Genomic DNA, 12048 nt, shown 5'->3' with positions numbered 1-12048 from the left:
GGAAAGGGTAGTGGGCGAGAGGATGGGTGTGGAAGAAAGAGAGAGAGGGGAGGGGTGTGGAAAAGAGAGAGAGAGAGAGGAGTAGTGTGGAAAAGAGAGAGAGAGAGAAGGGGTATGGAAGAGAGAGAGAGAGAGAGAGAGAGAGAGAGAGAGAGAGAGAGAGAGAGAGAGAGAGAGAGAGAGAGAGAGAGAGAGAGAGAGAGAGAGAGAGAGAGAGAGAGAGAGAGAGAGAGAGGGGGGGTGTGGAAGAGATATATGTATATGTATATATATATATATATATATATATATATATATATATATATATATATATATATATATATATATATATATATATATATATATATATATGGAAGAGAACAAATATGAGATCTGACATGTGGCTTCAACAAGGTCAGAGCAAATAAGATCAAAGTTGATGTTGCCATGATATTCAAAATCTGTCTGAGGGACGAATTCATCGATACGGCTGAGATAAGTCATGATATAGATGTTTATCCTCATCGCCATGGAATGAATCCAGGGTGTGTTGAATTACCAAGTTTCTTGTGGAGCACTTACCAAGTGGCTTAAGCACTCAAGCAAGCACTCCATTCAAAACAGTTGATAAGGAACGGTTGGCTTGACAAGCGCTAGCAAGCTGCTTGGTAACTGAACACACTCCTGGACATCTGAACATCACGCAGGACACACAAAACGCCGACAAAAGGACAGTTTATATATATATATATATATATATATATATATATATATATATATATATATATATATATATATATATATATATATATATATATATATATATATAAATTGAAGATTTCAAATATTAATCATGACTATTTTTATTGTAATAAAAATGTACCTTGTTCAATTTTCAATGTGTTGTTTTAGTTTTTTAAATGTACATAAACTCAGAGGTGATGTTGAGTGTACAAAAGTGGACGTGTCCAGGAATCCTTTTTCTGCTCTTGCCACATAGATTAGCCATCACAGCAAAAATTGGTATTCCCATCAGTGAAACGACGGGTCTTATGTTCTAGTTTCCTCTAACTTTAAAGTGTATGTGTGCATCACAACTTCTAAAAGAAGAAATGAAAAATCTCTTAGGAATTTCCCCAGCCTCACGACTAATTAATTACATACGTCTCTCATGTTTATTTATTTCACATAATATGTGAATTACATGTCCATGCACATGTGAAATACGTACAGTTAATTTATTAATCCTGTACTTTCACACTATTCAGCCATGAAAACCAAGGCGAAAACAATTTATTTATTTATTAACAACTTCACTGATTTCTTTCCTTTGCATTATAAGAGCACACCTTCTTTGGGCAGTGTAAAATAGACCGCTGCTGTGACCATTCCAAACAAAACATGCATTACCTCATTTCCTCTGCAGGAGTTGTAATCAAAATGTACCTTTGTTTCCTCAAAATGGTACCTTTATTTAATGATGGAAGACACATTGTTCAGTCTTCAAATGTACACCAGAGGCCAATGGAGCCTCAGAGCTATGGGAGCAAACAAAATGGCGGTGATTTCTGGTCCGCCGGAGGGAAAGGCGTGGCCTGGCTAATGGGCAGTGCTTCTCACTCTGGGGGAGAGGGGTGAAGGTGTGGCCTATAGAATGGACGGTGCTTGCAGTACAGACACAAACTGATTTTTATACATAAGATGAGGATGGGGAGTAGGATCCGGAAATATATTGATATACTGGTATTGGAATTCTGAATGTACTGGTCTACCGAATTTTTTTTTTTTTTAAACCCGGAATATCAGCAGCAAATTGAAGAAAGGTGTTGACAACCTAAAATACCGCAAATGATTTAAAAAGCTTTGATGCACTCGGCGTCTCGGCTAAATGTATGATGTCAAGACGTAACAGTAAGTAAGTACAGTACGTTTTAACTTTTAACCCTCAGCATCCGAGCACCCGTACAAGCAATCACGTTTTTCTTTGTACTCATGGCTGGTTTTTAAAGCAATTGCCAATTGTTAATTATTTTATATGAATCAGGTGTGCTTTAGAAATCCTGTGCTTAGTCCATTATCTGCGACAGCGGTATGAAAGCAATATGGGTTCAGAGTTCCGCGATATTCATACCGGTATGGCAATGGCGATGGATTCCGACCTGTGTCGATTACTAAAACTGATCTCGCATTAAAAACAAAATCATTTTGAATACAAGATGAAGTTGGAAGTAAAATAAGCGTTATCATATGAAAAAAAAACAAAAAATCCCGTGTGGGAATACTTAGAAAAATTACTGTGTGTCAATGATGTGTACGTCATATATGAATACATATTGGACCATTGCGTATTTTTGCAAACTGCGTTAAAAAAAATTTTAAATTACAATTATTATTAAAAAAAATAATATTGATGTATCGGTATATACCAGTATGACCCCACCGGAAAATCAATATCGAAAAAAATCTATATCGACGGAGCCTATGGAAGGGGGGGGGGGATTGGAAAGACAAAAACTTTTCTTAATTGATCTATACATTATCGATGTGTAATAACAATAATAATAATAATAATAATTTATTTGTTTTTAAGCAGTAAAGCTGCTTCAATATTTGACAATTTCCATCCATCCATCCATCAAAAATGAAAAAGAAGAACCTTTCTAACTCGGTGTTTCCACGAAAAATGGACCCTTTTGACCCTTTATTTTATGTGATACCCCTTCGACCTTTGAAGACCGTTTAAGACCCCAAAACTCCTCAAGACCCTCGAGCACTTGCAAACAACATCCTCCTCTTTTTGACATAGAATGTGGTGAACGATCCCATGTTGGATCTTTAATATCAATGAACTGAATGCATAAGGGACAAGTGGATTTATACCCCAACTGAAGGACGTTGTACCGCAAGATACAGTGGCTCAAGCTTGCATCCCTCAAGAACAATATATTGTTGTGGTTACCAAATTCGCAAACCACCATTCAGGTCCCTTAGGTGAGGTATCTCGGTAAGTACATGTGTAGTTAGGCCCAAACCCGTTGTCTAGTGGGAATACATGTCATTTATGCGTGCTGCGACTCTTCAGGATAGCCGTTTTTCTTTTACTATCTTTAATTTGGACCAACCGCCATTGTTACCACCACCAGTCACAACATCAACCACCAACCACAACGCCGCTTCACCACAACCGCCACGACCTTCACGTCACACCTCGCAACCGTCGCATCGCCACCGTTCTTGCGCCGCTTGTGGGTACCGGTGTTGGACTCGTGCAGGGCGCGCGCCGAACAGCGTGTACAAAATCACGGATTTTGTGCTTCAAAAACGGATCAAAAACGACACACGCCCACTTTTTGCCGTCCAATCGGTGAGCGAGGGGCGACTGGCCCCGCCCCAGGGCGTTGGAGGGCGATCGATATATGCAAATTTATGGATCAAAAAGCATTCACGCCCACTTTTTCTCGGGCCAATGGGGAGCGAGGTGAAAGGTCGAAGGGAGGGGGTCAAAGATGAGAGGGCGAAGCCACGGGGCTGATAAAAAGCGACCGTGTTCGTCAGTCCAGTGAGTAGGAGAGTCGAGAACAGAGAGTTAAGACTTCGCGGGCGGTGGAGTTGGCAAGAAGGAGCTGGTCGTCGTGTGCGTTGGAGTCGGAGCGGAGGGGACAGAGCTGTGGAGAGGCGGCGAGGGTAGACGAGGGGGTGCTCGCGTCGTGCAGGGAGCTGCACCCCAGGGAGGCCGCAGCGCGACCTGGCCGAGGTGGAGACGCTCGTCGCGGGACAATAAAAATCCTCTATACCCCGAGCATCAGCAACCCCCTCCTGTTTCCCCCCGCGCTGAGATAGTGCGACCAAGGGGGCCCCTTTCCCACCCCCTACCAGACACTGCCCGCGAGGCCCGCGGAGTTGAGGCACCATCGCCGCTCCGCGTCTCATCACCAGACGGGTAGGCCCGACCCGGTCTCAGCCTCAGGCCCGCCTCATCCTTGAGGGTATTCTTTTCCTTGGTTTTGGGTATGTGTTGTCGGCGCCGTCTGTGAAGTAAAATTGTATAAGTGTTGCCGTGTGCTCGCGTAATCGGTATTAGATCTGCATTGTCGCATTTGCTTTTTGTGTAAATTGAATTGTGTTTTTCTTTTCTGTGTGCTTTTGGTGGAATTGAATATGTGTGCTTTCCGTTCAGCGCGAATAAATGTGCTTTCTGTTGAACTGTTTCCCGCTTCGCTTCGTCATTTCCTTCATTGAATCCTCATCTTGCTTCACGTAAAGGGTTGGTAGTGGGCTGAATACGCCCGATAATTAATCGAACCGTCGAGGTCGACGATAACACCGCTCGGTTATCCCGATAGTACGGAACGGGTCGCTTAAGTGGCCCGTGTCCGAAGTCGACCTGCGGCGAGGTGCGATCGCCCGGTCTACCCTCCGCGTGGGTACTTAGGTAGGTCGAATTTGGCGAGCAACCCTATCCCACGCGGGGGCTGATTGGCTCGATCGCGGTGAGACCGAAAGGTCCACCCGTGACTGGTTCCCGGCGTTAGTCCGAGAGGGTCACGACTGGATTGTCCGTCCGGTGGGCGACGTGCCGCGATTCGAGTTACGTGGCCGTCAGCACGCCGGCGGGCGCGAATCCGCAAGAATATCTTTAAATTTAGTCCTGCACCGCTGATTATAATCAAAGCTAGGATGGAGCTGTTACGACACCCAGAAACAAACTCTCAACTGTTTTTGACAACTTACCACATTCAGTGAAAACAGGAATGCCCTGGAACCATTTGGTAGTATGGCAAAGGTCAGAATATCAGCATATCCCGAAAGGATGGTTTTCTTGGGCTGAATGATAACAGCAGGTGGTGCATTAGAGAGTACCCTCACCTCCATGAGCATGTTTGGGTATTGTTTCTGTACCTGGAGAGATCAACAAAGGGATGGAGGGACAACAACACAATCATCACATAAACTGCATTAAGTTTAATACACTGTCAAAAAAGAAGGGGATTCATAAATTCATGATTTGTGTGTGTGACGGCTCTTCCATGAGCCTTTGAAACCATAGGAAATTAAAAAAAAAAAGAAGATGGTTTTACTTCCTGGTTCATTTCCAATATTGATAAATATTGTATCCTGGCTCAGTGCAGCATCTCAATGCACCCCCTAACCTCCATTTCTTCTTCTTCTACTTCTTCCTTTTTTACATGTACATATTGAATAATTTGGCAATTAAGACAACAATTGATGGTAGTTGTCTTACCTCTGGGATTAACTTTCCAATAGAAGAGGTATTCAGTTGAAATGGACTTTTCTTTGGTATCTAGAAAAAGGAGAAAAATTATCAACTTCAAACAGCGTACAAGGCAATATATTCACCGCTTTGAAACCATTTGCAGGCAAATTCACTGTTCAGAGTTACTGAGCAAATGGTAAATAAATTTAAATTCGAAAATGGATCATCCACATGTAACATATAGTAAGTAGAAGGGTGCACGGTGGAGCGCATACCTCCGCCATGTAATGCCTGATCCACGAGAACATATTTGGCCCAATCAATACATTTTTTGAAATATCATGCTTTGTATCGTTTTTGGCCCCATCTCTCATTGGTGAAGAATCACGTTAAAAATTAAATAATTATCGTATCTGGATCCGGATTCAGATCTCCACCTAAATTGAACCGATTTGTCCTTGCTACACACCCAACCCGTCCACAACTTTATGAGATATCGTGCTATATATCGTTTTAGCCTGATCTCTCAGTGGTGAAGAATCGCTTAAAAAATTATCAGATCCAGATCTGGATTCGGATCTTCACCGAAGTTGAATTAATTATTCCTTGTCACACACCCAACCTGTCCACCAAGTTTCATCCAAATCCGTCAACAACTTTTTGAGATATCCTGGATACAAACAGACAGAAAGGGGTGAAAACATGACCTCCTTCACCTTCGGTGGTGGAGGTAACAAGAAAAAGAGCAATCAGAGATTGCAGACCCTCACCAGGACTTGTGTTGTGTGGTGTTTGTGCAGTTTTGCCTGGTGTATTTTGTGTGGTGTTTGTGTACTGGTGTGTTACGTAATTAATAAGAGACACAACTCGAACTGCCACTTTATAATTGCAGGCAGTGATGATCAGGTACCAAGACGTCCCACCTTGATGCAACCCCGCTTTGATTGGACATTTGACCCTGACCCATGACGTTTTAAAAAAATTACGATTCAACTGAATTCAGAATAGGATTAAATTCAAATCAAATGAAAGACCAGAGAGGTAAAGTCCAGCATTGGAGTCATCAGAATGATCCTGAACAAGCAAAATCAAAAGATGAAGTCATCAGGAGGAACCTGGACAGGATTCGGGTTTCAGCTGTGACCCCTCTCCCCTCAAACCCATCCAGGTGCAGCCAAGTGAACCTAATTCAAAATTAAAGAAATAACAACAACAACCTAGATCCAAATAAATTCAATAATTCTGGCTGCCAGACCATGTTTCCGATCAGGTTAAAATTTAAAACATATTCCCCATCACCACTATATCATAGTTGTGAAGTTTCGCATCGCTTGATGAAGCAGTTTGAGAAGGGATTTTTAAAAGATTTTCGCTCAATCCAACATAGCTGCCAGGCCATGTAACTCATCAATTATTCATGAATACCCTGGTATCCCCAAGACTTGGGGAACATTCGTGTGAAATTTCACTTCAATCTCTCCAGCCGCTCTGGAGAAGATTTTTTTTATCGGCTTTAGGGTAAATCCAATGTGGCTGCCAAACCAAGTGACCTATGACATCATACATGTGAACATTTTGTTCCTCATGGATAGGTGGTCATACGTGTAAAGTTTCGCCTCGATCTATTCAGCCATGTCAGAGAAGAAGATTTTTGAAGGTTTTTTTTTCAAAAAACACACAAAATGGTTGCCGAATCACGTGACCGATGACATCATCAATTTTTTTTTTCCTGGACCAATTTATCCCGAGATGACCCTCCAAATTTTTCATACTGATCGGATGTAGCATTCTACATATGCAATTATGACGTCATAACGAGGGCAACAATGACAAGCTGAGCAAAATGCGAGGCAGGGGAGCCAGCCCAGAGGGAAGAGCAGTACTCTCTCAAGCTGTGGATGTAGACATTGTAGTTGGATAGGAGCTCAGGTGTGCCAAGGAAGGACTTTGCATGAGGGAGGACGCCCAGTCAGTGACTCTCTCTGGAGCCCAACTTTGACATGTGGTTTGCCCAAAAAAGATCATGGCTGATATAGTTGGACCCAGGAGTTTGAGTGACAGACCTTCTGCAAGAAGAATGTTGAGAAAGCGATTTGTCAGGGTTGAAAGATATATTCCAAGTGTTTGACAGTCTTGTAATTCTATCAATGTCTGAAAAAGGGGGAGAGGCTGCCGCCTGCCTGTCTGAAGGATGAGGGATGCCACGGCACAGGGTGGAGTCATCAGCATTGATATCAAACGGATTTTCCAAAGTCAGAAACATTATTGATGGAGATTCGAAATATGACTGGGCACAAAACACACACACACACACACACAAAATTATGCAACATCGAACTTGCATTTAATTGGAAGATGGCCATTGTTGTTCCATTTCATACAAGGGGGCAGCGAAACAGATCCTCTAAAATTCAGGAGGGCTCTTTTTTTTTTTTTGCTCCAAGGAAGGGTTAACGCCCAAAATAATCAGCTTCCCACATCCGTTACCACCATACCTTAATCAACGTTCTGTTTATTTCATCGTTCATTTTACATGTCCGCTGACCCAGATCTGCACTTAACCTTCATCTGCAAAACTAGCTCTTCATTCCTTTCAAATTCAGCCTGCTGAAGCCTTTCAGCATGTTGACTTGCAGGTGGGCATTACATCAGTGAGTTATTCTTCTTCACATTAAGCCAGCTGTCCGATCTGACAACATTCACTTGTGGACATTACGCCATGACACCTCTAAAAAAAAAAAAAAAGTAGGTCATTGTGTGCTGGTACCCTGGCCAAGTTTAGATCATTTCATTGATCGGGGTACGGTGTCAGAAGCAGAGGCACACTGATAATGATGAAATCAGCAGAGCACATTTGTAATTAAACCCCAGACAAATTTGCATTCAAAAGACAATAAAAAAAAATTTCATCGAAATTACCTGGAAAGAGATATATCATGAAGGTGCGTTGTGTTTATTGTTCGACGTAAAATAAGTTGATGTCTGAAAACTTGGAACAAGAATGGCTATTCATAGATTCACAAGTTATTATCATTATCCCTGCATTGCTCTTACAGGCATACGTAACTGCCGCTCTCTTGTATGCCCCATAATGCTGCAGATCAGTAATCCAAGTAGTATCAAGCCATGAGATCATGACGTTTTCAAGGACAAGGAAACTTGCCAGGTTATTGGTGATGAGGTAGTTCAAGGCACCGGCAGAATGGTAAGCAAAGCCAGCCGTATTGAAGAGGTATTCCGAGACACCAAAGTACAGCATTTTGTCTGTGGCGTTGTCCATGTTCATGGGCAGGGCAGTAAATGGAGGTTCCACAGGATGGGGAATACTGTAAAAACTTCCCTAGAAAAGGGATTACCTTGTTAAAATGCAAATGACATCATCTTGGATCCCATTTGTGTTTTGATGTCTTGTGTACTTATTTGAACAGCTTGGTGGTGGAGTGGATGAAGCCATGTTCTCATTGTTTTATCTGGTGTAGGTTCAATTTCATGGCTGCTCTGCACAATTGGTTTTGCACCCTGAGATCGAGTGGTGGCAAGCTCAGGTGACTGGCCCGTAACACACTTTAACAACTTGCCGTGAGTGCCCCAATGTTATGTGTGGGTCTCTCCAAGCACATGAGAAAAAAGCTTGTTTGAATATCTTCCATCTGATAATTATAATCTATATATAATGGAGCAAGGGTATGTGATGTACGTGTGTATGTATGTATGTATGTATGTATGTATGTATATCTCTGCTCTTCACCCATTGGTTGGACAGCTGACCTGACGTCACCAACAATTTTCACCTGAAATACATAACCTGAAGTACCCGGAGGACCAAAAAGTCTCCCCCCCTTGCCCCCACGAGGACAAAAAAGACCCAAACGACGCTGAGGACCGAAATAACCCTGAAGACCCAAAAGTCTGAAAAGACACAAAAGACCCTGAAGACCCAAAAGACCCAAAAGATGCAGAAGACCCAAAAGGCCCTGAAGACCCCCAAGACACAAAAGACCCTGAGGACCCAAAGGATCCTGAAAACCTTAAAGACCTGAAGGACCCAGAAGACCCAAAAGACCCAGATTATCCAAAAGGCCCAGAGAACACAAAAGACAATGAGGACCCTGAAGACCCAAAGTATCCAGAGAACCCAAAAGACCCTGAGGATCCAAAAGACCCTGAGGCCCCAAAATAACCAGAGGACCCAAAAGACCAAACATGACTATCTGGGACCCATGGAAATTATGCTTGGTATAAAATATGACTTCAGGTCCCCAACACCTCCTGCCGCCGACACACACACACATATACACACACACACACACACACACACACACACACACACACACACACACACACACACACACACACACACACACACACACACACACACAATCCCAAGTCCTCAAACCCCTCCCAACTCTGTGTTCTCTTACCACCACACCCAAACTCTGAGCTCCCCCCCCCCTCTCTCCAAATCCTCACACCCCCTCCCAACCCCTAGACTCCCCCCCCAACCAAAAAAAGTCTCAAACCCCTCGATCCCAACTCCATCCCCCTCCTCCTGTAACCCAACTCTGCCATCCTTTCCTCCTTTCTTCTTCAAGTCCTGAACTGCCCCAAACCCTATGCAAGTACTCAACCCCCCTCTCAACCTCAGGTCCTCAATCTCCCTCCCCCCCTCCCAACATCTCAATCTCTCTCTTCCAACTCCATGCACCCCCGCCCCCAACTCTGTCCTCCCCTCCCTATTTCTTCCTGTTCTTAACAACGTTACACAGGGAACTTTGGCGAATGAGAAGGCCATTCAGCCGATCATGCCTGCATTGTTCCTGTCCCAGTTTGATCAGAACAATGTCAAAAGTAAACAAGAAAAAGAGCAATCAGAGATTGCAGACCCTCACCAGGACTTGTTTTGTGTGGTGTTCGTGTAGTTTTGTGTGGTGTTTGTGTAGTTTTGTGTGGTGTATTGGTTTTGAGGACTTCGGATTGTGTGTAGAGTTCAGAGTCAGTACATTCCAATGAGGTGTAAAACTCGAAGTAGAAAGAGACCAGGGTGGTTGAGCAGTGAGATAAGGAGCGCTATGAAGGAGAAGCAGAAGGCATTTATTGGGTTTAGAATAACAGGACTGGAGTTAGATTTATATCACTATCGGAGTAAACAAAGGCAAGTTAAGAAAATAACTCGGCAAGCCAAAAGAGAGTAGGAGAAGGACATGGCTAAGAATATTAAACATAATAGCAAGGCATTGTTTAAATATATCAGGAGTGTAGATACATTTTTATCATAATGGGTTTGAAGGTGATGAAATAAATAAATTGATGATAGTTAAAACTTGGTATTACAATGAAAATGTTAAACCTGAAATAAAATGTACTCAAATATGATACGATTATTTTAAAATATGTATCCATTTGGAATTAACATGATTATATTTCTCCTTTGTATGGAAAGATCACTTGACTATTAAAGTTTGTATCAGGTTGAACTTTCCAGTAAGTTGAATATAAGAAGAATTGCCTATCATTTGAAAAGCTATCTTAAGGAATTTTTTTTATAAAAGACACAAACAAGTTGGAATGTGGATTTAAGAAGGTGTCCAGATGGATTCACGAAGCTCGAGTTGCATCAAGATAATATATCTTCCCAGTTTCAGGAGAAGCAGACTGACTTTTAACCTACAGACGATGGAAACTTGTTTTTAATGACCATTAGAGTTGGCGTTTGACGTCATTCTATCATTCTGTGCGTTTTTCTGTATTTGGAGAGGATTAACATGTCTGCATTTGAAATACTAGTACGTGCGTGGCCGTACGTGCAAAAAAAACAAAAAACTTTCAAACCGCGAGCCAGAAACAACAACCACACAGGCCGTTTTTTCGCTCTCGCGTGGCCGTAAGTGGGTGCCCGTACGTGCAAACCCTCCCCAAAAAACCAACAAAACAAAAGAAACTTTCAAACAACCACACAGGCCGTTCCTTTGCTCTCATAAACGACGACTTGATTGGGGCATTGTGTTTATCTATAAATGCAGATAAGAAATCGAGAAATCATTAGAATACATTAAGTCATCATTATCCGGAAGTGGTGCGTGCCCGTACGGAATGTTCACATAGATTCCACGAATTATCGCTTGTATTGAAGTAACAACTGCTGTGATACTTACACACACAGAGTTAATTAAAATCCAAATTAAAATCAAGTTTACCTCCCTGTCTTTGCTTGCCATGACATTCGCTGCCATCGACCATTGACACTCCTATGCCACGGTAACTAAGGCACCGATCCCCATTGTAACCGGCACGGCACGTGACGTCATCATCGGCCGGCCGCGCACCGGCCTACGCAGCCACGCTATGCAGCAACGTGTCCTTTCATTGGTTGGTAAATAAATGGCCATAACTTGGGAACCACTTGTCCGATTAACATCAAACCTTGAAAAGGCACATCCACAGGGCCTCAGCAATATACCTGGCAAGTTTCAATTAGATCGGACCAGTGGTTGTCGAGAAACAGCGGTCACAGACACACACACACACAGACACACACACAGAGATTGCTGGAATTACAGATAGATATGTTGCAACCATTCAACCAGGTCAAGCTGTGGCTGTACGGAGACCCGAAGATAAGCTTCGCCTGGAAGATGTCAAGAACAGACAAGCTGGCGCCAGTGCCAGAGATGATAAAAAAACTGTCACTTTCTGAAAACTATATAATAATAAAGACTATGATTCTCCATTTGTATTTGAGAGATCTGGAATGAGTTTGTCTGTTCAGAATCTCCTATGCACATAATAAAGTGTTTTGTCTGTTTAAAAAAATGAATATTCTAATTGTACTGATGACTTAGACCCTTAGAGAATTC

General features: G+C 42.6%; 1 protein-coding gene across 2 annotated transcripts in view; it reads right to left on the bottom strand.

Moving 5' to 3' along the window:
- LOC147023797 (bactericidal permeability-increasing protein-like) overlaps positions 1–12048 on the bottom strand; it is a 63812-nt gene that overhangs the window by 25239 nt on the left and 26525 nt on the right. For both annotated transcript variants that reach the window (XM_085889603.1, XM_085889602.1), the window contains 3 exons: positions 8358–8534; positions 5222–5281; positions 4711–4878 (listed from right to left, as the gene is read on the bottom strand). In XM_085889603.1, coding sequence (XP_085745729.1) covers positions 4711–4878; positions 5222–5281; positions 8358–8534 — 405 coding nt within the window. The remainder of the gene's footprint in view (positions 1–4710; positions 4879–5221; positions 5282–8357; positions 8535–12048) is intronic.

The sequence above is a fragment of the Eptatretus burgeri genome, chromosome 7 (genome assembly GCF_056783735.1).
Source record: "Eptatretus burgeri isolate ZD-2024b chromosome 7, Ebu_testis_v1, whole genome shotgun sequence".
Lineage (NCBI taxonomy): Eukaryota > Metazoa > Chordata > Myxini > Myxiniformes > Myxinidae > Eptatretus > Eptatretus burgeri.
This window is presented reverse-complemented; position numbering and strand designations above follow the sequence as displayed.